This window comes from Paramisgurnus dabryanus, chromosome 9 (assembly GCF_030506205.2).
Source record: "Paramisgurnus dabryanus chromosome 9, PD_genome_1.1, whole genome shotgun sequence".
Classification (NCBI taxonomy): Eukaryota; Metazoa; Chordata; class Actinopteri; order Cypriniformes; family Cobitidae; genus Paramisgurnus; species Paramisgurnus dabryanus.
Window position 1 is genome coordinate 26,201,191 of NC_133345.1, and position 19,198 is coordinate 26,220,388.

Consider the following 19,198-nt stretch of genomic DNA (forward strand, 5'->3'; position numbering starts at 1 on the left):
CTGTAGGATAAACACAATTCGTGCACTATTAACATTTACATAAAAAAAAAAAAAATTTGAGTTTGAGAGATTGCATTTGTAACAAAATATGCATGTTCCCGCCATACCTCAGAGAGGTATTATGGATTGTGACTGCAACAATATAACATTTGAACACAAATTAAGTGGTTATATTGTGATTCTAGATTTTATTTAACATGTAATTGTTGTACATGTTAACATGTAAATTGTTTTAAAATATATATATTTTGTAATATTTAAGAAAAAGTATCCCCCAAATTCATGTCTTTGGTGGATGTCGCCCCTTTATGAAAACTTTCTGTGTGTAAAGGTCATTGTAGGTGCTGGTTGATCTGAGGGGTTTTTGTGAGTGAATTCTTTCTTATAAATTTTCTTAAAGTTAGCTAAATTTCATGTGTCACACTTTATTGGTGTCTGCAGTGTTATGTTTATAACTTGCAGATTTGAAATATAAAAAAAAAAATGATAAATACATACTTATTAATATTTCCTAAATGTCCTGATCTTGAAATCATCATAATGGCAGCCTCCATTTTAGAAAAGACTGATTCAGGCTCATTTGTCTGTGGTGTTACTGTCTTAATTACTTCAAATATTGGATATTTAACCAGTGTTTTAATTTTTTTAATTATTTAAAATTAAAACTTTTATTAAGCTTCAATTTTAATGGAAATAGCATATTAAACCAATTTTAAAATACATTTTATTAAAAGAAAACAAACAAGCATTTTTACAATTTCTACTTCTCATTTGCCACCCCAACTGAAGAATGACGCGGATAACAAATAATAAAAAATATGACTTAGTAATAATCTCAAAGTTGCTTCATGCATTAAAATGTATTGTAAACCTTGTGAAATAGCTTGGGGCTTTAATCTTATCTCTCAAATATTTATTCCTCAAGCATGCAGAACACAAAAGGTTATTGCCTCCCACTAAACGATTAAACAGGAAATCAATCACAGACAATTTGTCTCGTGTATTTAGTTTATTGTATATGGTTTCAATAACATTCAATATGAGTAATAATTCACATTAGGAATTTGTCAAATAACATTTTAACAAGCTGAATTACTTTTTCATGATGCTTATTTTAGGTTAAAATTATGAGGTAAAGTAATTTATACATTGTTATTACGCAGCTGTCTCAAATTCTTGATTCTGATTGGTCAGTCGCTACATTTCCGATAACGGCTCTAAAAAACGGCTCTAAAAATAGCCGTTATCGGAATAACTATAAAAAAATAACGCCGCTCATCCGGGTACTGTCTGCGAGTCATCTTGACTAGTACTACTTGATGATAAATATGTTTAATATATCACTCCGCTTTCTATTTTCTTATGTATTACAGCTAATAAAATATTTCAAATTAATATTTATATTTTTTCACTTTTGTGGCAATAGCCGTAATAAGTGCTGCATTTTTATAGCCTCATACAATGGGATTATATACATCCAAAAGGGTATCTCAAAATTAACATATTCATGGTCGTACAAATGAGATCACACTGGACAATGCTATTTTTAAACGTTATAGCTTAAGTATTGCAAACTGCTGTGTTGACATGGATTCTTTTTTTTTTAACCATTATTACATAATAAAGGCAAGTCGCATATTGATTCTTGCTCATGACATTTTTTTATCACGGACAAAGACTTCAATTCCCAGCAGCACGTGGGGCAGGAAGAACCATAACTCGTTTCCACTTTCACTTTAGTGCAAAAGCCCGCTCGTAACTGTGTGTGATACAACTTTGAAATGAATGGAAAATCACTGAAATATTAAAGACCAACACCAATCAAGCACTCTCTGCGAGCTCACTACAAATAGTAGGTTAGTAAATCGTGTGGATTAATATGCATATTAAAATCTCATAAATTCCAATGCTCTTTTGTTATGAGAAAACGATCTTCTATCTGAACTTTTGCTTCGAAATTTTAGCATATACATTGTTGTTTATTAGGAGACGCGTGCATGTACTTTTGTTTGTATTGTGACGTGACGTCATTGTTTGAAACTCATTTCGTGCATTTGATACATAATATTAAGTGTGTGTCATTGGGATGCAGGTAGGGACACTTTTGTACTGTATTAAGTTACATGGCAGATGAATGCTGGATGGAGTGTTCCCTTCGCCGGTCATCAAAACTCAGCCATGAGGTATTGGAGAAAGCAAAGAGGCGCTCCATTCACAGGCCTAATCCAAGACCATCACCAATGTTCAGTCAGAACAAGAGAGACCCTGAGGTTAGTAGTGTTAGTTAAACACTAGAAAGTCTACCAGGAAGGAATGCACGCATTTGATTTTGTCATTTGTGATTCAGAGTAACTTTTCCCATTCAAACCTGGACCGGGCTTTTGCAACAATAGTGGAGTACATGGCAGAAACTACCAGGCAGTGCAAGGTGAAACAATGCTTTTCATTTATTTACCTTTTATTTATATTAAATTTTCAAATAAAACAAGAACTTGTGTTTCTTCAGCAGATGTTTTACAAGTCTGTGGACCAGGCCGAGCCCATCGAGTGTGAACATATCTGTCGATATCATTCCCAGGAGATATTAAGGAAAACAGAAAAACAGACCATTCAACCGGACATTGTAAGAAGTGATCTTTGAAAACCTTTGCCAAAAGTTTGTCATTGGTGTAAAACTGTAGCTTATAAAAGTAAAGGCTTTGATGGAGATTATATTTAACCAGGACATAGTTGCCAGAACATTTGCTCTATATAAATCCTCAGTTTGGTTCATTTACATATTTTAAAAAAGAGTTCATCAGAGGCAGAGGATTTCCTAATTGAAGTGTCTCCAGGAACCTATTCCATCACAGCAGCCATGCAGAATACAAGGCCAGTAACCAAAACTGTCTGCATCACCGCCGGGGAAAGCAAGAACCTCACCTTTAACCTCTGAATTATAAATTCACCTGTGCATTATATAGGTGAAGGACAAAGCTTGAACAATTCCTGCACTAAAATTGTTATCACACTGACTCAGATGTGTCAAATATATTTTTATTATCCTCAAATGCACTTATTTTACTCATGAATATATATTTATACATTTTTAAAATTTATTTTAGGGAATTAAAGCCATAATGACACAAAGTTACTTTTACTTTGTGCATTCCTCCTAACATTTTAATAAACATTTGAATAATTTTTACATACTAGTCATTTGTGGTTACTTTATACACCTATTGAATGATGTTTTATTTAAAAAAGCAAATATATATAGTTAAAAAAATAAACTATCCCAACACTTAATTTGGGTTGGTTAACTATAGCATCTATTTTGTTTGCCTTTTGGTCATTGCCAGAACTATTGGAGATGCAGCTTTAGAAAACGGCTTTGGTTCAGTTGATCTAAATATTTCCCTGACAGAAGCACCTTGTTTTGGTGAATCAGAAACCAACTTAAATAAAGAGCTGTGATTGGTCTCATAACGGTCATCTGTAGAGCATCCAGAATACCCACTGTCTCCAGGCCAGGAATAGTTTACATTAGCAGACCTGGCTCTTCTTCCTGAAATACCAAGAAAGACAGATAAAATGTAATTGTAAAATACTGATAATGCTTGGTTTCTACATCTTTCTAGATCTCATGAATGGCACTTTTGTACTAGTCTAGTGCAAGCATACCATAAAAGTAATGATGAATTCTTAGTTAATGTTTAAATGACCTGTATTTGTCCATCTTTAAGCACTTTGTTGCATGCATTTCAATACCTGGTTGCTTGTGCTGTGGTTCTGGAGATCCCCTTTTCCAGTATCTCCAGGCCGGTTTGGTCTGAAGCTGACTGTAAGGCTTTTTCAGACACGAAATCTCTGTGTTAATCGAGCGGCTCACCATTTCTGACCTAGGCCTTTGTTCTTCAGCTGTAAAGTCTTCTGAGTCAGAAGTTGATGATGAGGAAGATGAAAGTACTTGTGTCTTTTGAGAGCTGTGTAGTTCTTTTAATTGGAGATCTATTTTGCTTTCCAAGTCATCTCTCCTTTGGTTGTTCAGTAATGGAGGTGACATTAACATCGGCCAGCATCTCCTAACTGAACATTTGCAGGGTGGAATGGAAGACAGACTGTGATGGATGGACTGTTGACATGGAAATCCAGAACAATTCATGGTGCAGCATTGTGAGACCCTACAGCAGCATGGTCTGGCTGAATAATGCTGAAGGTCTTTAATCACTTGCTCATAATGAGAAGCTGGAATCCATACTGCAAGATCTTTGGGGATGTGCACTGTGATCCCATTCCAAAGGAGAACTTGAAGTCCAAGATTAACTTCATCACCTTTAATGATGTAAACAGAAATAAAATAAATATTTAATACTTGGCATATGACACTCATTAGGTTATAATTGGTTGCTACAATATTAGAAGAAATTGTAACTATAAACATGACCTTTTATTGAGTCTCTCAGCTCTATTCCAGAGATGACTCTTCCTGGCCCATATCTTTTCAAGTCATGCTCCCATGGTGCAAGAACGGTGTCTCCTGGTGTTATACTGTGCCCATATGCAATATTTAGGCTCACCATATCAGGCTTGTAAGTTGGCTGAACTGCATTTATTGTTTCCATAAAGGCATTTCCTTCAGGTCCTGTGATCTTATCAAACTCCACCATATAAACACTTCCTCTGCCCTAGAGACCACCATAGATTTGTAAAATGATGCATGTAAATTTGCATTCATTGGTTCATGGAGTTACCATTTTGTTGCAATTTAAGAATGATAATGATCAAGAATACTATAAAAATTGTTGAGAACTTTTAGTTTTTTCTTTCTATACCTGATGTACGACTGTCCCCAGATAGTAAAAACCATCTTTCTCTCTTCTAGCTAAAACACGACAGCCAGGATAAATCTCAGCACCTCTCATCACCCTTGCAGAAATACATGATACCGTGCTAAATGGATTTCTAGAAGAACACCTGTAAAAAATATTCATTTTTTTTAGCATTATTTGCTTTATAAAACGATAAATATCTCAAATTGCATGATTAATTAGACAACATACCAGTATGGTGCAGAACATACACAACTAGTACAGCTGTAGTATGGGACCTGATTAAACTCCACCGTTGAATGCCACCTGTCCTCTACATATGATGGCTTTTGAATCTGGTGATCCGTTGAATGCAACAAACTGACCTGTTACAATTTAAAACAATACAAATCATTAATAAAAGTTTTACTCACAAAAGCCAATGTTATAGACTACATGAGTTAAGGATCATACCTGGTCCAAACCACCCTCCGAGTTCACAGAAATGTTGTAAGAGCTTCCTCTAGTGGTGGAAGTGAGGCACTGTAAGAAGTCTGAAATGTCACTATTCATGGGACTGTCAGATATATAAAAAGTTAACACTGGGCGGGTCACCGGGGATGATAATGAACCCAGGCATTGTGTGGGGTTGTCTGGGAGACCACTGGTCACTAAATGGACTGTTTGACAGGCAGGATCAGAGAAGGCTAAAGCCAATGCTGTCTGGAGGTCTCTGCCAGGACTGGTCTGTAGTGTGTGAATCCAGCTCAGTGCTTGATAAACAATATCAGGGGTACAGGGTAACATATGAGAAGACCATGGTGTTGCCTAAAAAAATGATGACAATAAAATGACAGTAGCTATAAAGGCACAGCTGAGATGTCTTTTAAAATGTCCACAAAAATGAAATTATATCTTATCAAACAATAAATGGGAAACGCAGGGAATTCACATTATTATATGTGACCCTACCTGTGAAAACCCAGTATTTTTAGTGATTTACATACATTTATCCTACATAATTTAAAGAACATTCTGTGACCTTGATATGTTTAATATTGACTGAGTAAGGTCATGTCAAATATTGAAATCATAGTGAAATCAATGAATCAAACTTTGATTCTCCCAATCTCATAATTAGATTGAGACTTTAGCCTGGATTTCAGAGACGTGGTGGCTTTAAAAACCAGATTTTCAAGAATCTATGATACCATTTCCATAAAGATACTAGCAACCTGTTCAATAACCTGTTCCCTAAAAGTTGATGGGGCAGTTTCCCGGACATGGTTTAGATTAACCCAGGATTAGGCTTTATTTAAATTTGGACATTTAAGTCATTTTTTCCTTACAATAAATGTTAGGCCTACTGGTGTGCATGTTGAGACGAAACAACCACACAGATAACTGTTAAAATATGTACGTTTTTAAATTGAGGCAGCGCAAAAGCATTTTAGTCTGTGAATAGGATAACCCTTGTTCTGGAAACTGCCCCGATCAGTTTAATGATACTTAAAGGGGACATTTCACAATACTTTTTTAAGGTGTCAAATAAATCTTTGGTGTCCCCAGATTACGCACGTGAAGTTTTAGCTCAAAATATCATAGATCATTTATTATAGCATGTTAAAATTGGCACTTTTTAGGTGTGAGCAAAAATGTTCCTGTATTGGGTGTGTCCTTTAAAATGCAAATGAGTTGATCTCTGCACTAAATAGCAGTGCCGTGATTAGATAGTGCAGATTAAGAGGCGGTATTATCCCCTTCTGACATCACAAGGAGAGACAAATTTCAATTACCTATTTTTTTACATGCTTGCAGAGAATTGTTTACTAAAACTACTGGGTTGATCTTTTTCACATATTCTAGGTTGATAGAAGCACTGCCGACCCAATTAAAGCACTTAAACATGGAAAAAGTCTGATTTTCATGATATGTCCCTTTTAAGAGTTTACATTTAATTGTTTTTTATTTACATTTTTTCATATTTTAGCATATGCTGCATAGCATCTTCAAAGCATAACATCGTCACACAGTTGACGGTACCTATTGACTTCCATAGTATTTTTCCCTACAATGGAAGTCAGTGGGTACCGTCAACTGTGTGCTTACCATCATTTCTCAAAATATCTTTTTTGTGTTCAACAAAATAATGAAACTCATACGTGGGTCAGTAAATGATTAAAGAATTTTCACTTTTTGGTGAACTCTCTCTCTAATATTTTCAGATTGATATATCATAAATGTACCTTGTATGAAAAGCTGATAATGTTGAAGAGTGAGTCTCTGAGTGAAGCTTTAGTAACAAGGGTTTGGATGATAAGATTCTTCACCGGCCCCATAAAGGCATTCGTTCCTTCACAGGTGTCCAGAACAAATGTGACATTTTTGCCTTTACCCATAAACAAGGGAAGGACACTTTGACTATGAGATACCGGAGGGTTTGATGACATCACCAACAAAATTATCTGTAATAAAGTTGCATTTGCTTAGTTATTGACAACATAAAGACAGTGTAAAGACCCATGTGACTACCTTCTGTTGATATAAATAAGACACTTTATCAATTTCTTTGAATAGTAAACAAAAGTACAAATAATTTTTCAGATTTTAAAAGTAAATTTAAACAATAAAAGTATTCAAACCTTATCTTGTTCATACAGAAACTGTAGCAATCTCCAGTAACAATCCTCTGAATAAAGATCCCGTTCTCGACTGTGTACTGGGGTTGCCATAGTGACCACTGACCAGGCTAAACTAGAATGTCATACATCCATAGTGGTGAAAGGTTAAGATAGAATCTGATGTGTACATCAAATGAGTTCGAAGACATCTGTCATTGAATGTAAGAAAATCACTGTATGATTGTTTGAAATTTTTACTATGTATTTGAATTATATCCTGTAAGTAATTTTGAATAAAAGTGCCAAATGCATAATTGTAAATGTATGAAGAGCTTGTTGTTTATGTAGAACTTGAATATGATGCTAAAAGTATTTCAGTAAGTTTCTTAAAATAACACTTGTATTTAATTTCTATTCTGCAGCCTATTAGGATTATTTTGGATTCAGTAGGCAAAGGGAAACTTTGTTAAAAAGTAAAAAGTGTGTGTTCGACAGAAATCCTATTTCAGACCCCTCACCAAAATAGGCCACATGAACATGAGACAGACCCTGGGAAAGACTTTCAATTCAAAAATAGATGTGTAGTCTTCTTTCTCTTCCACACTTTAAAGCTAAAATTTGAGGTAAAAAACTATACTATGTTCTGAAAACAGACCCAACTTTAAAAGACTAATTTTATAATAATAAGACACAAAGGCAGACATCACATTTCATAAAAGTACACTTATCTATGTAGCTACTATCAATATAATGTAATATAATACAATATAATATACCATTTTTATACTTATTATATTTATTTACTGCATAGAAACATCCAGGTGTGTAAAAATAATACATTTGTCTGTCTATTAATACAGCTTGGTTTCAGAACCGCATAGCTTTCGTGTGGATTTGCACTGCATTGCCCATACATCCTCACTTCAGCCATGACATACTTAGCCATTCAAAATGGCTACCAACTCTTTCTATCACACAGTGTATATATGCAGTTTTATAAACTGTAAAACCACTGTTCGCATTAAGAAGTTAAAACATATATAAACAAAAAACCCGACATCTATCCGCAAACTGACAATATACAAGTCAATACGCTACTGTGCTAGTTTTGCTTATTCATGCTTGAACAATACACCCAACAGACCCGAATGGCGTCTTAAAGGTGCCCCTGAACATGAATTTCACACAGCGAGAATTCGCATGAAACGACGATCAACCAATAGGAAGCCTTCCGCTTTCTTTTTCAGCCAATCACCTTTGCGTATCTGGAATCGGTTGGTCCTTCTGCAGAGAAGCGCTGCCGTTATTCACGTTCCGGGGTTGTGTTGTCTGCATAGCGTTTCCTGCCCTGGTGCATGGTGGTCGAACGAAGGGATTGTTGGAAAATTTTCGGAGGTTAGTATATAAATGTGTTTTACCCAGTGTGCCTTATTTCCTCAGACGCCGCTTAGCTGGGGAGAGCTGGGATGGAAGTGTTGTGGAAGTCGATGTGGGATGCAGAACGAAATAAAATAGTGAAAATGCTTTGGATGCAATGTTTTATTTATTAAAGCCAGTTGGACTGAGGGTTGTAATCGGTGCAACATTGTAACGTGCCGATTGTGATTGTCAAGTTACGCAGCAACAAAGTCAGTTTGGGCTAGCTGTCGTCTCTACGCGGTTTAACGACTTTATTAAAAATTATTGTGCGTTGTTTTGCATTTGTGCCTTTTATGGTCTGACTGCCAACGGCTACTACAATATCTAAACCTTATGAAACGGCAGAAGTAAAACGTGAATGTTATTGTAGCATATGCTAACATGTTGTGACTGTTAGCATGACAGATACCCTGTCAACTCAACTCAACTATACACGTATAAGTAACTTAACGGTGCTACATTGACATTCCTGCTGTTTAATCTTCATTTATTTTATATTTATACACGGATTATAAACTTTAGATAGATGTTTCGTAGCTTCCTGGTTAAAACTGTGGTTAAGAGAGGAAATGCCCGCGTTAGCATATTTACAGTAGTAAGATATCCAGTTCTGCATATAGCACATATAGTTATAACCATAACATAATTTTAAACTATTAATAAACTATTAATTAAAAAGCGTTTGTAAGTTAATACAATAATAAAGTTATTACAAATTTCATATTAGACATATGTAGTTTAATTCAAAAATGAAATGCAAAGCAGGTTTTTTAAATGTTTAAGAAATGTTAATGTAATGTTACAAAATAACAGTTCTGTGCAATACATGACATTGTCATTGTGAGTTTATGAATGACTCTGGTTTTAAATAAAAACAGCAAAACCTATAAAACCATTGTTGGTTAGTGTGTACAGGTAGATCATGCTCTTTGCCCAGGTGAATCGAGACACCCAGGGCATGGAGTTTCAAAGTGTTGATGGGGACCCACAGCAGGTCACCCTTTGCTTGACGGAGGCAGTAACAGTTGGAGGTGAGATCAAATATCTACAGTGATATTATACTTTATGCATAATACAGTAAAAAAAAACATAATGGCCAACTTTGACCACACAGATGATAACATTGATGGGATGGACACTGTGAGTTTGCAGGCAGTGACTCTGGTGGATGGCTCCACAGCATACATTCAACATAGCCCTAAAGGTACAAAAAACCATACTAAGTATTCTGCATGCTTTAGATTATATAATCAGATTATCTGTTGACCGCTATATAAAGTAGTATCAGTGGATATATAAAGTCATTTAATTTGACACAAACGTATTGCCTGTTTTAATAGTTTCTCTCTCAGAAAGCAAGATATTGGAAGGACAAGTGATCCAGTTGGAAGATGGATCTTCTGCATATGTCCAGCATTTACCTATGTCTAAAACAGGTATCTTATGTGAACTAACAGGGGTCATTGTAATGGTTGCAGCTTCATTATCAATGTCTGCTATCCTGCACATCCCAGATTTGTTAAGTACCTTCTTTACCAATACTTCATAGGTGGAGAAGGATTACGACTAGAGGACGGACAAGCTGTGCAACTGGAGGATGGAACAACGGCCTACATTCATGCACCTAAAGGTCTGTTTATGAACACTTGCTATACTATTGTCTGTCTTAACAAACTGTGCTTTTCTACATTGATGACTTCATCAATATGAAATGAGTAAAACCACCTTCCAATCTTTTTAGAAACATATGATCAGGGTGGTTTACAGGCTGTTCAGTTGGAGGATGGCACCACTGCATATATACAGCATATGCCACAATCCAACACCATCTTGGCCATACAGGCGGATGGCACTGTAGCAGATTTGCAGACAGAGGGTACTATTGATGCTGAGACCATCAGTGTGCTGGAGCAGTACTCTTCCAAGGTTAAGATCATGACATTTTTGCCATAATATTGTGGTGTACATTAATTGCCCATTTTGGTGGCAGTTTATGATAAATTTATCTCAAATCTGTTTAAATTTTGTATTCTTTTGATAGATGGAGGGTACAGAATGTGGCACAGGACTACTTGGTCGAGGAGACTCAGATGGTAGTGTCCATATGCAGGTAGAGATTTTTATTTCATCCCAAACTCTTTTCTGCACTCTTTCTATTAATGCATTTTTTATAATAATATTTTTATTGGGATGCTGAAATTGTGATTCTGTCTTTGTCAGATTGTACTGCAGGGTCAAGACGGCAGATCACCTAGAATTCAGCACGTTGGGGAAAAGGCCTTCCGCTGTGAACATGAGGGATGTGGAAAACTCTATACGACTGCTCATCATTTAAAAGTAAAATAACATCATATGTTGCATACAAGAGATATAATATATGAAGAAATAATCCATTGGGTAAAAATATGTTTTCTATACCAAGAAAGTGACAAGATGAAAACCACAATTTTTTGTTACAAACTTTCACACAGCATCTTTAGGTTATAACATTAAAAATTCAAATCCATAATTTGATTTTCGAAGATTTATTTATTTTTTTCCACAAAATGCAATGAATCCCTGACAAGTTATTTTTTAAATGCTTTAAATCTATTGAATCAATATATAAATGTGCATTCATGTTATATTCATATAAATATATTTATATTTAGTTGACTAGTGGTATACACTGATTAAAAAATATATACGTGAATGGCATTAATCAAAACACATACTTTGTCATATTAAGAACACTGTCATTACTGCTGTCATCCTTGGGACGTCATTGCTGAACTTTTTTTGACAGTGATCAGCTGTAAAATGTTTTGGTCCGGCTCGATTTTCGTTGACTTAGAGTAAAATAATGGAAAGTTTTCATAAGATCCCCTGGGGCAATGTGTTAGCATGACAGAAGCTTGATGCTGTCGTATAAGAACAAGCAACAGCCGGCATTCTTTTGTCTCCCGAGTGGCTCTCAAGTAAATTATTCGATTTTGATGGCTTATGTTTTTCCCTGCCACATGTTTATCAATGCCATCAAATTATTATTTTGTTTTTGTTTGTTTGTTGATCACAAAGTACAATGTAGATGAGGAAAACTAGGATCTGTGTGTATTCAAAGCGCCACCATTATTGTTTACAATGCGTGGAATGGTGTGCTGTGATTTGTAAAGTAGATTTATTGCATTCTGCAGAGAAGGAGGACTGGCGTTTATTGCGTTTTGGGGAAAAAGGGAGAAAAGATGACAGAATAACATCTGATTTTGTGTAAAATGAAGAATTGAATTTTTTATACCGACCTAATACAATACTGATTTTAGCTGTAACATTTTTTCTAAACGCTGTTTATTGCATTTTGGAACCAAACTCTTCATATGATCCACAAAGCCTTTTTGTGTTGCGATAAGCTTAATGTAATGAACGTGGCATTCTGTATGCTTCCAGGTACACGAAAGATCGCATACTGGGGACAAGCCATACATTTGTGACCAAATAGGATGTGGAAAGAAATTTGCAACAGGTAATTATTTTTCCATGAACACATTTTCTTTTTTCCATCAATGTTGTGTATGTGCATGTGCATTCATGCTTCTCTGCTGTGTTTAGGATACGGCCTCAAGAGTCATGTCCGAACACACACCGGAGAGAAACCGTATCGGTGCCAGGAACTCAACTGCCTTAAGTGTTTTAAAACATCTGGAGACCTACAAAAACACACACGAACACATACAGGTATGTTTTATACCTGGTTGCCCCACCCAAATTATCTGTCTTTGTCTAGAATGTAACATTATTTTGCTTTCATTTAAATTGCAATAACAACAATATTATTTAAAAAGGCAGAAATGTCATGTGAAACCTTTCATTGTTTTCACAGGTGAAAAACCATTTAAATGTCCGTTTGAAGGTTGTGGGAGATCTTTCACCACATCCAACATTCGCAAAGTTCACATCCGTACTCACACAGGCGAAAGGCCATATTACTGCTCTGAGCCCAACTGCGGAAGGGCCTTTGCAAGTGCCACAAACTACAAAAACCATATGAGGATACACACAGGTACATGCTATTTTGAATGAATTTGTGATGTAATAAAGAATCTGAATGTATTGAAGCAGCAGTTAAAGAAATAATACCTTTTTTTAAATATCAGAATTGTGTTTGACTGATCACCTCTAGGGGAGAAGCCTTATGTTTGTACTGTGCCTGGCTGTGACAAGCGCTTCACTGAATACTCCAGCCTTTACAAGCATCATGTGGTTCATACACCTTGCAAACCCTACAACTGTAATCACTGTGGAAAGACGTATAAGCAGATTTCTACCCTGGCCATGCATAAACGTACGGCGCACAACGACACTGAGCCCATAGAGGAAGAACAAGAAGGTTATTTTGAGCCTCCTGCAGGTTTGTTCATTTTTTATTTTTATACTTCTGGTAATATGTATTGTTCATTTTGTGGGAAAAAGAACGTTATACATATTACCTTCCTAAAATAAAATCGTAATCTGTTTCAGAGGCCATTGATGAGCCTGGGTTAATGTATACACCTTCAGTTGTGGAGGATGACTCTGGGTCCGAGCAGGTATCGGGTGGGTCAGAGGTCATGGGACAACAGCACGTGGCTCTCATATCTCAGGATGGCACACAACGGGTAACCTACAAGTTTTTGTAGACTGACAGATTTAATTCATTAAATCTTTCGTTGCTGTTGTAAATTATATTTTAGGGTTTGGATTGTTTGAACAGATAAATACTTTTGTTGCTTTTTGCCCTCTCAGGTTCTTTCTCAAGCAGATATGCAAGCTATGGGAGGAACGATAACCATGGTAACACAAGAGGGAACGACCATAACCATCCCAGCACATGAAGCAATGCTTTCCTCAGGAGGGGCACATTCTGTTACCATGGTTTCTGCAGATGGCACAGAGGGACAGGTATGGGTTGTTACTTAAGCGGACCAGGGCACCGTTGAACGTACCGCTCCCAGGTACGGTACGGAGCGACCACACTAGTCAAACAAACCAGACTTTGGGGGTCAAGCATACTCTGGTATGGTTTGGTTCGTATAGTGTGAGTACGCCCTTAGACTCACTGTATTCTGTTTAACCTGCCTGAAGTAACCCCCTAGATACACATACAACGTAAGCTCTTATTTAGTTAACTTTGTTTGTGTTTTAGGTGGCTATTGTGACACCAGACTTGTCTGAGTACCAGACAGAAGACGGGGAGCTTGTGCAGGATCAGGAACAGCACATAGTTTCCACGAGTCCACACCCAGTCACACTGCTGGCTACCTCTAATGGCACACACATTGCTGTGCAGGTATGGAAAACTTCATTTGGAAAACAAACGCTGTCTTTTAAACTTACTTATTTACATTAACACAGACTAAAGGGAGGGGTTAAAGACCTTAAATCATCTATTTACTTTAGCTGTGAGTGTCCGTTAAATAAAGCCTAAAGACCCTTTTAAGATACATCATGGATTTATTCTAAATCTGTGTGTTGGGGATTGTTTACTTAAAAGAATATTACACTTTTATAAAAAACAAATCCAGATAATTTACCCCCATTACATCCAAGATGTTTATCTTTCGAGAAGAAATTATGTTGTTTGAGGAAAACATTCCGTGATTTTTCTTAATTTAATAGACTTTATTGGGCCTAGAAAGTTCATGGTTTCAAAGCAGTTTTAAATTGCAGTTTCAACCCAGCTTTAAAGGGCTTAAAATGATCCCAACTGAGGCATAAGGGTCTTATCTAGCAAAACGATTGTCACTTTCGCCAAGAAAAATTTAAAAATATGTACTTTTAAACCACAACTTCTCGTCTCGCACTAGCCATGTGTTGCGCCAGGTGACGCACATGACACATGGGAAACTACTGCTCCAGAAGTGTTGGGCGATATGCCCCATTTTGAGATCGTCTCATCATCAGCCTGTAAGATCGCCGATACATGATAGTCTCTCTCGCGCAAAGTGAAACCCACAAACCCTCTAATGTGAGGAAAAGCACACAATGCGCCTGTTATTGTGAAACTATGATGATGATAATAATAACCATCGCCAACTATCGTCATGAAAGCCTGCTATTAGGAAAACATGATTTTTTTCTTGCGCCTAATGCAGCATGAATAAACATTTTATCTACCGCCGGTTACTTTTATTTCATGTTTGTAAAGTGCTACAGAGGCTTAGATATTAAGTTTTTGGTAGACGTTGACAATTCTTAGTATTTTTTCTGAAAACCCCTCAGGAGATAAGGGTATTTTTCCTAGAATAACATAGGTTTGAGGCGTTTAAGGAGTAAATGGGTTAATAGACTTTATTGCAGAGATGTTCCGATACCATTTTTCTCTTCCCGATACCTGAGCTCTGGGTATAGGCCGATACCGAGTACCGATCCGATACCAGGGTTTGTATCTGTATAATATACAGCTGTACATACTACTAGCCCTGTATGAATGGATATAACTGTTTTATGTTGTGCCTCAGACTTATTCATGTATAAAACATGAACAAATACATACAGTAAACTAGAGTATTTTTATTATCTGAAAGACATTTGACAGTAATATTTATTTTTCCTAAGTGAAAAAGAGCCACAAATCTAACACTGTAAACTGAAAGGGTATTTTAGTTTTAGAATATAACTGTATAAAACAGTGCAACAAATAAGGAATAAAAAATTATATGAATAATATAAAAAAATAATCTATTTAAAACTTAAAAGTCCAGAAACAATTTTGTTGAACAAAAGGCATTTCAGTTTTTAAATACAAAAGTAAAATAAAGCTCCTTTAAAGACACTTAGTGTAGCCACAATGTAGTGAAATAAGACTTCAGTGTAACCATCGTGTTTTTCGGGGTGAAGCGTCTTCAAATGCTATAATAAGTTACTTGTTTTAAAGTTATTAGTACTTGTGCAACCCATCGAAAATGCAGCATGGCATTTGAGACATGTCAACGTTTTATTAGTCAGAAATACTAACAAACAGTGGACATCTGGTACACTATATACATTCATTTCTTCGCCATTCTAAGTAAACAGTGGTTGCGTCATGCGTGTGGTTACTTCCTAGTGTTTGCATTCAGAGCAGTGAAGAAGAAATGTGTTTCACTTTGCAGCGTTAGCTTTAGGACGGTTTCACATTTGGTGTGATTGCCTGGTCCAAACCTGAGTTCGATTGCTCCCCCCTCCCCATGCCCCCCATGGACTGTGTTCACATATTATTTTTGCATCCGAACCGCGGTACGCTTGCATCATCAAGCTGCAGCAGGCGCGTTCTCATGTTGCTTGGTAACCGCTGTAAACGAGAAGACGACAAGAGATGGGCTGCGTCCCAAACCGCATACTTCCATACTATATAGTAGGCGAAAAGCACTACTTCTCGTACTCTTTGCCTACTATATAGTATGGAAGTAGGCGATTTGGGACGCAGCGATGATTTCTGAATGCCTCCGCAAAAATTTACGTTGGCGGACAGCCCGTTGTCATCGAAACGACTTTAGTATGTTTGGGGCAGACAGACGCAAGTGCGTTTCTGTATTATTTCTTTGAAAACAAAACCAAAGGTTTAAAAAAATAAGAACAAAAGTCAAGCAAGCATTCTATGCATTTTGTTGTCAAGGTAAGTGCACGCACACAAACACACACGTCTGTTTTGGTGGGAAATTCCATATAATACGTAATTAACAGTGGTTCACTTCCGCGATTTGGTACGATTGCACTCACATTAGCAGCGAACCCGCGAAACGTGGAGTTCACATGAACCGGACCCCAGACCACCCTTTTTAAGCGGACTCGAGTACGTTTCGCGGGTGCGCAGCCGAGTTCGGAAGACAGCGTTCACATCATCCAAATGTACCGAACTCTGATGTCAATCGAACCCGGGTGCGCACCAAAAGTGCTAATGTGAAAACGCCCTTAGTGTAAGCTATAACAGGCATTACTAGGTTTATTAAGAAAATGGTATAGGATCGGTAAATGGGTTCAAGTACTCGCCGATTCCGATGCCAGAATTTTTTGGGGTATCGGACGCATTTCCGCTACTGGTATCGGAATCAGAACAACTCTACTTTATTGGACCTAAAGAGTTCACAGTTTCAATGCAGTTTAAAATTGCAGCATTCAAAATTTCAACGCACCTTCAAAGGGCTCTAAATGATCCTAACTGAGGCATAAGGGTCTTATCTAGCAAAACGATTGTCAATTTCACCAAAAAACAAATGTACTTTAAACCACAACTTCTTGATGCACTAGCCATGTGACATGCCCCAGTAGTGTTGGGCGATATGCCCCATTTTGAGATTTTCAGCCTGTGAGATCACCGATACTTGATAGTCTTTCTCACCAAAGTGAAACCCACAAATGCGCATGTTAATGTGAAACTGTGACTATGATAATAACCATCGCCAGCTATCGTCATGTAAGCCTTTTATTGGCTATGTCTGATGATCGTCGATACACGATACTATCGCCTATCGGCACAACCCTATGCCCCTGTTTACAATTGTGGAAAAAGGACCGTTCAGAGGTTGTTTTTATGTGGAATGATACTAATTAATGTCTTTGTGCCTGTTAATTGTTTAAAATGGTCCGCAAGTGTGTGTTTCACATATTAAAATGTGACCTTTCAATATAATAATGTCACATGGATAGTGCAAGATGAGAAGTTGTGGTTTAAAAGTAAAAAAAAAACATTATTATTTGCGAAAATGACGATTATTTCGGTAGATAATACCTTTATGCCATGGTTGAGATTGTTTTGTGCATTTTTAACCTGCATTAAAACAGGTTGAGATCCAGTAAAGTCTATTAAATTAAGAAAAAATCCTGCAATGTTTTTCTCAAAAACCTTAACTTCTCCCCTGAACAAAGAAAGACATAAACATCTTGGATGACATGGGAGTAAATTATCAGGATTTTTTGTTATGAAAGTGGGAGTATTCCTATAAGGGTGTGGTTATGTAGGATTAATTTATGGAGTTCCTTGAATTTAGAAATGAACTCTATCGGTTAGTTGCAGTTTTATGCTTTATTTCTTAAACAAACCATATATGCTTCAAATTAGTGCAAATTAGTATTTTAGTTGGTATTATATCTGCCATTTACATAGTTTTCTAGTTAAATTGTCAATACTTAAGAGCTGTTAAATGGTTTTTCATTGGTTTTTAAAGATCTATTTATTTCATTGTTTTTTATCTTTTCAGTACTATATTTATTGTATTTGATCGATTATAAACAGATTATAATCCTATAGTAATGATGAATGACTATCACTTCTCTTTGTTTTACTAATGGAGAACAAATTGGGCAATGTAGTCAAGTCCAATAAATTTTGCATTGATCTTTACACTGATCTGCTATTCAATTCTGATTAATGAGCCCTCAATGTCAAAAAAGTGAAGAGTCGTTCTTGCAGGGAGGGTGACCATTTACTTGGTGGGTGTTGTACTGAGCATTGCTAGTTTGGGAACAATGGATGTGTTCTTTGTTAATGTATTGCAAATTGTATGCTGAGGAATGTTTTATTAAATAAATCTTTTCTCTCTTTTAGCTCAGTGATCAGCCCTCCCTAGAAGAAGCCATCAGAATAGCATCAAGAATACAACAAGGGGAGACCCCGGGAATGGATGATTAACTCTTGCTTTATAATTTATTGCAAACTCCTCAAGAGTGTGTCTGAGTGTGTGTGTGTGTGTGTGTTTGTGCGCATGTGTATTAAAAACTTGTCATGCGTCATAGTTTTTAATACTGACATCATGATTGTTATATATCAAGAGGACTTAAAATATTTTTGTGTGGATATGTACATAGCTGTTTTAAAACTAGAGTTTTTCTGTATATATTTGATTATGCTATTTTTTGCAATCTGCCAAGGAAAAATCTGCAATTATGATTAAAAAAACGAATGGAATGTGTCATTTGTTTTGTATTCTTTTATAATGGGTCACTTATCATATATCCCGAATAGTGTCCGAGTGGGTTTTAATTTTTATGTTAAATCAATGTATGTAGGAAGGGATGCGAGTTATCTCAGAAGGTATATATTTAATATACACTGCCACCACAAATGCCCATTAATAATGTTACGTAATATCATGAGTATAATTAACGGGCAAGTAAAATGGCCATTGGTTACCTGTCATCCATTTCCACGGAAGCCACTGTAAACATGTCCATGTGGCTAATTTACACCACCATCGCTTGTCATCAAAACAACATTAAAATATTTAATCTCATCACATGTAGTTAATGTAACTTGTTCCTCCGCCGCCAAAGACAAATTCCAATGTGCCATATCGACGCCCATCTTCACTAATCCGCTTCTGATCAACTCGGTGATCAAACGACAGGATTACATAGATGAAAGATATGCATTCGCGC

General features: G+C 36.4%; 3 protein-coding genes across 8 annotated transcripts; 2 read left to right on the top strand and 1 right to left on the bottom strand.

Moving 5' to 3' along the window:
- The first annotated feature begins 1,695 nt into the window (after nt 1–1,695).
- On the top strand, nt 1,696–3,187 carry akip1 (A kinase (PRKA) interacting protein 1). Of its 2 annotated transcripts, none has more exons than XM_073815684.1 (5): nt 1,696–1,856; nt 2,093–2,270; nt 2,348–2,428; nt 2,507–2,623; nt 2,792–3,187. In XM_073815684.1, the coding sequence occupies exons 2-5, from the start codon at nt 2,124–2,126 to the stop codon at nt 2,933–2,935; spliced, it is 489 nt and encodes a 162-aa protein (XP_073671785.1). In that variant the 5' UTR covers nt 1,696–1,856; nt 2,093–2,123; the 3' UTR covers nt 2,936–3,187. The 2 variants fall into 2 exon arrangements, with proteins under 2 accessions (XP_073671785.1, XP_073671786.1); XM_073815685.1 differs by having other exon boundaries at nt 1,702–1,856; nt 2,510–2,623.
- A 124-nt stretch (nt 3,188–3,311) lies between these two features.
- On the bottom strand, nt 3,312–7,246 carry c9h11orf16 (chromosome 9 C11orf16 homolog). Its single transcript, XM_065278607.2, has 7 exons — nt 7,037–7,246; nt 5,265–5,618; nt 5,043–5,176; nt 4,815–4,956; nt 4,427–4,667; nt 3,751–4,314; nt 3,312–3,547 (listed from the first exon to the last, which is right to left on the bottom strand). The coding sequence occupies exons 1-7, from the start codon at nt 7,238–7,240 to the stop codon at nt 3,312–3,314; spliced, it is 1,875 nt and encodes a 624-aa protein (XP_065134679.2). The 5' UTR covers nt 7,241–7,246.
- Nucleotides 7,247–8,686: 1,440 nt separating this feature from the next.
- Nucleotides 8,687–18,733, top strand: znf143b (zinc finger protein 143b). 5 transcript variants are annotated; one of them, XM_065283355.2, is made up of 16 exons: nt 8,687–8,806; nt 9,737–9,861; nt 9,945–10,034; nt 10,171–10,266; nt 10,380–10,460; nt 10,572–10,756; nt 10,872–10,940; nt 11,051–11,167; nt 12,254–12,329; nt 12,416–12,541; nt 12,687–12,866; nt 12,987–13,214; nt 13,325–13,461; nt 13,589–13,744; nt 13,989–14,132; nt 18,369–18,733. In XM_065283355.2, exons 2-16 carry the CDS (start codon nt 9,753–9,755, stop codon nt 18,450–18,452), a joined length of 1,878 nt encoding a protein of 625 aa, XP_065139427.1. In that variant the 5' UTR covers nt 8,687–8,806; nt 9,737–9,752; the 3' UTR covers nt 18,453–18,733. The 5 variants fall into 5 exon arrangements, 4 of the variants coding, with proteins under 4 accessions (XP_065139427.1, XP_065139428.1, XP_065139426.1 ...); XM_065283356.2 differs by lacking the exon at nt 8,687–8,806 and adding an exon at nt 8,829–9,039; XM_065283354.2 differs by lacking the exon at nt 8,687–8,806 and having other exon boundaries at nt 8,829–9,861.
- Nucleotides 18,734–19,198: the final 465 nt, after the last annotated feature.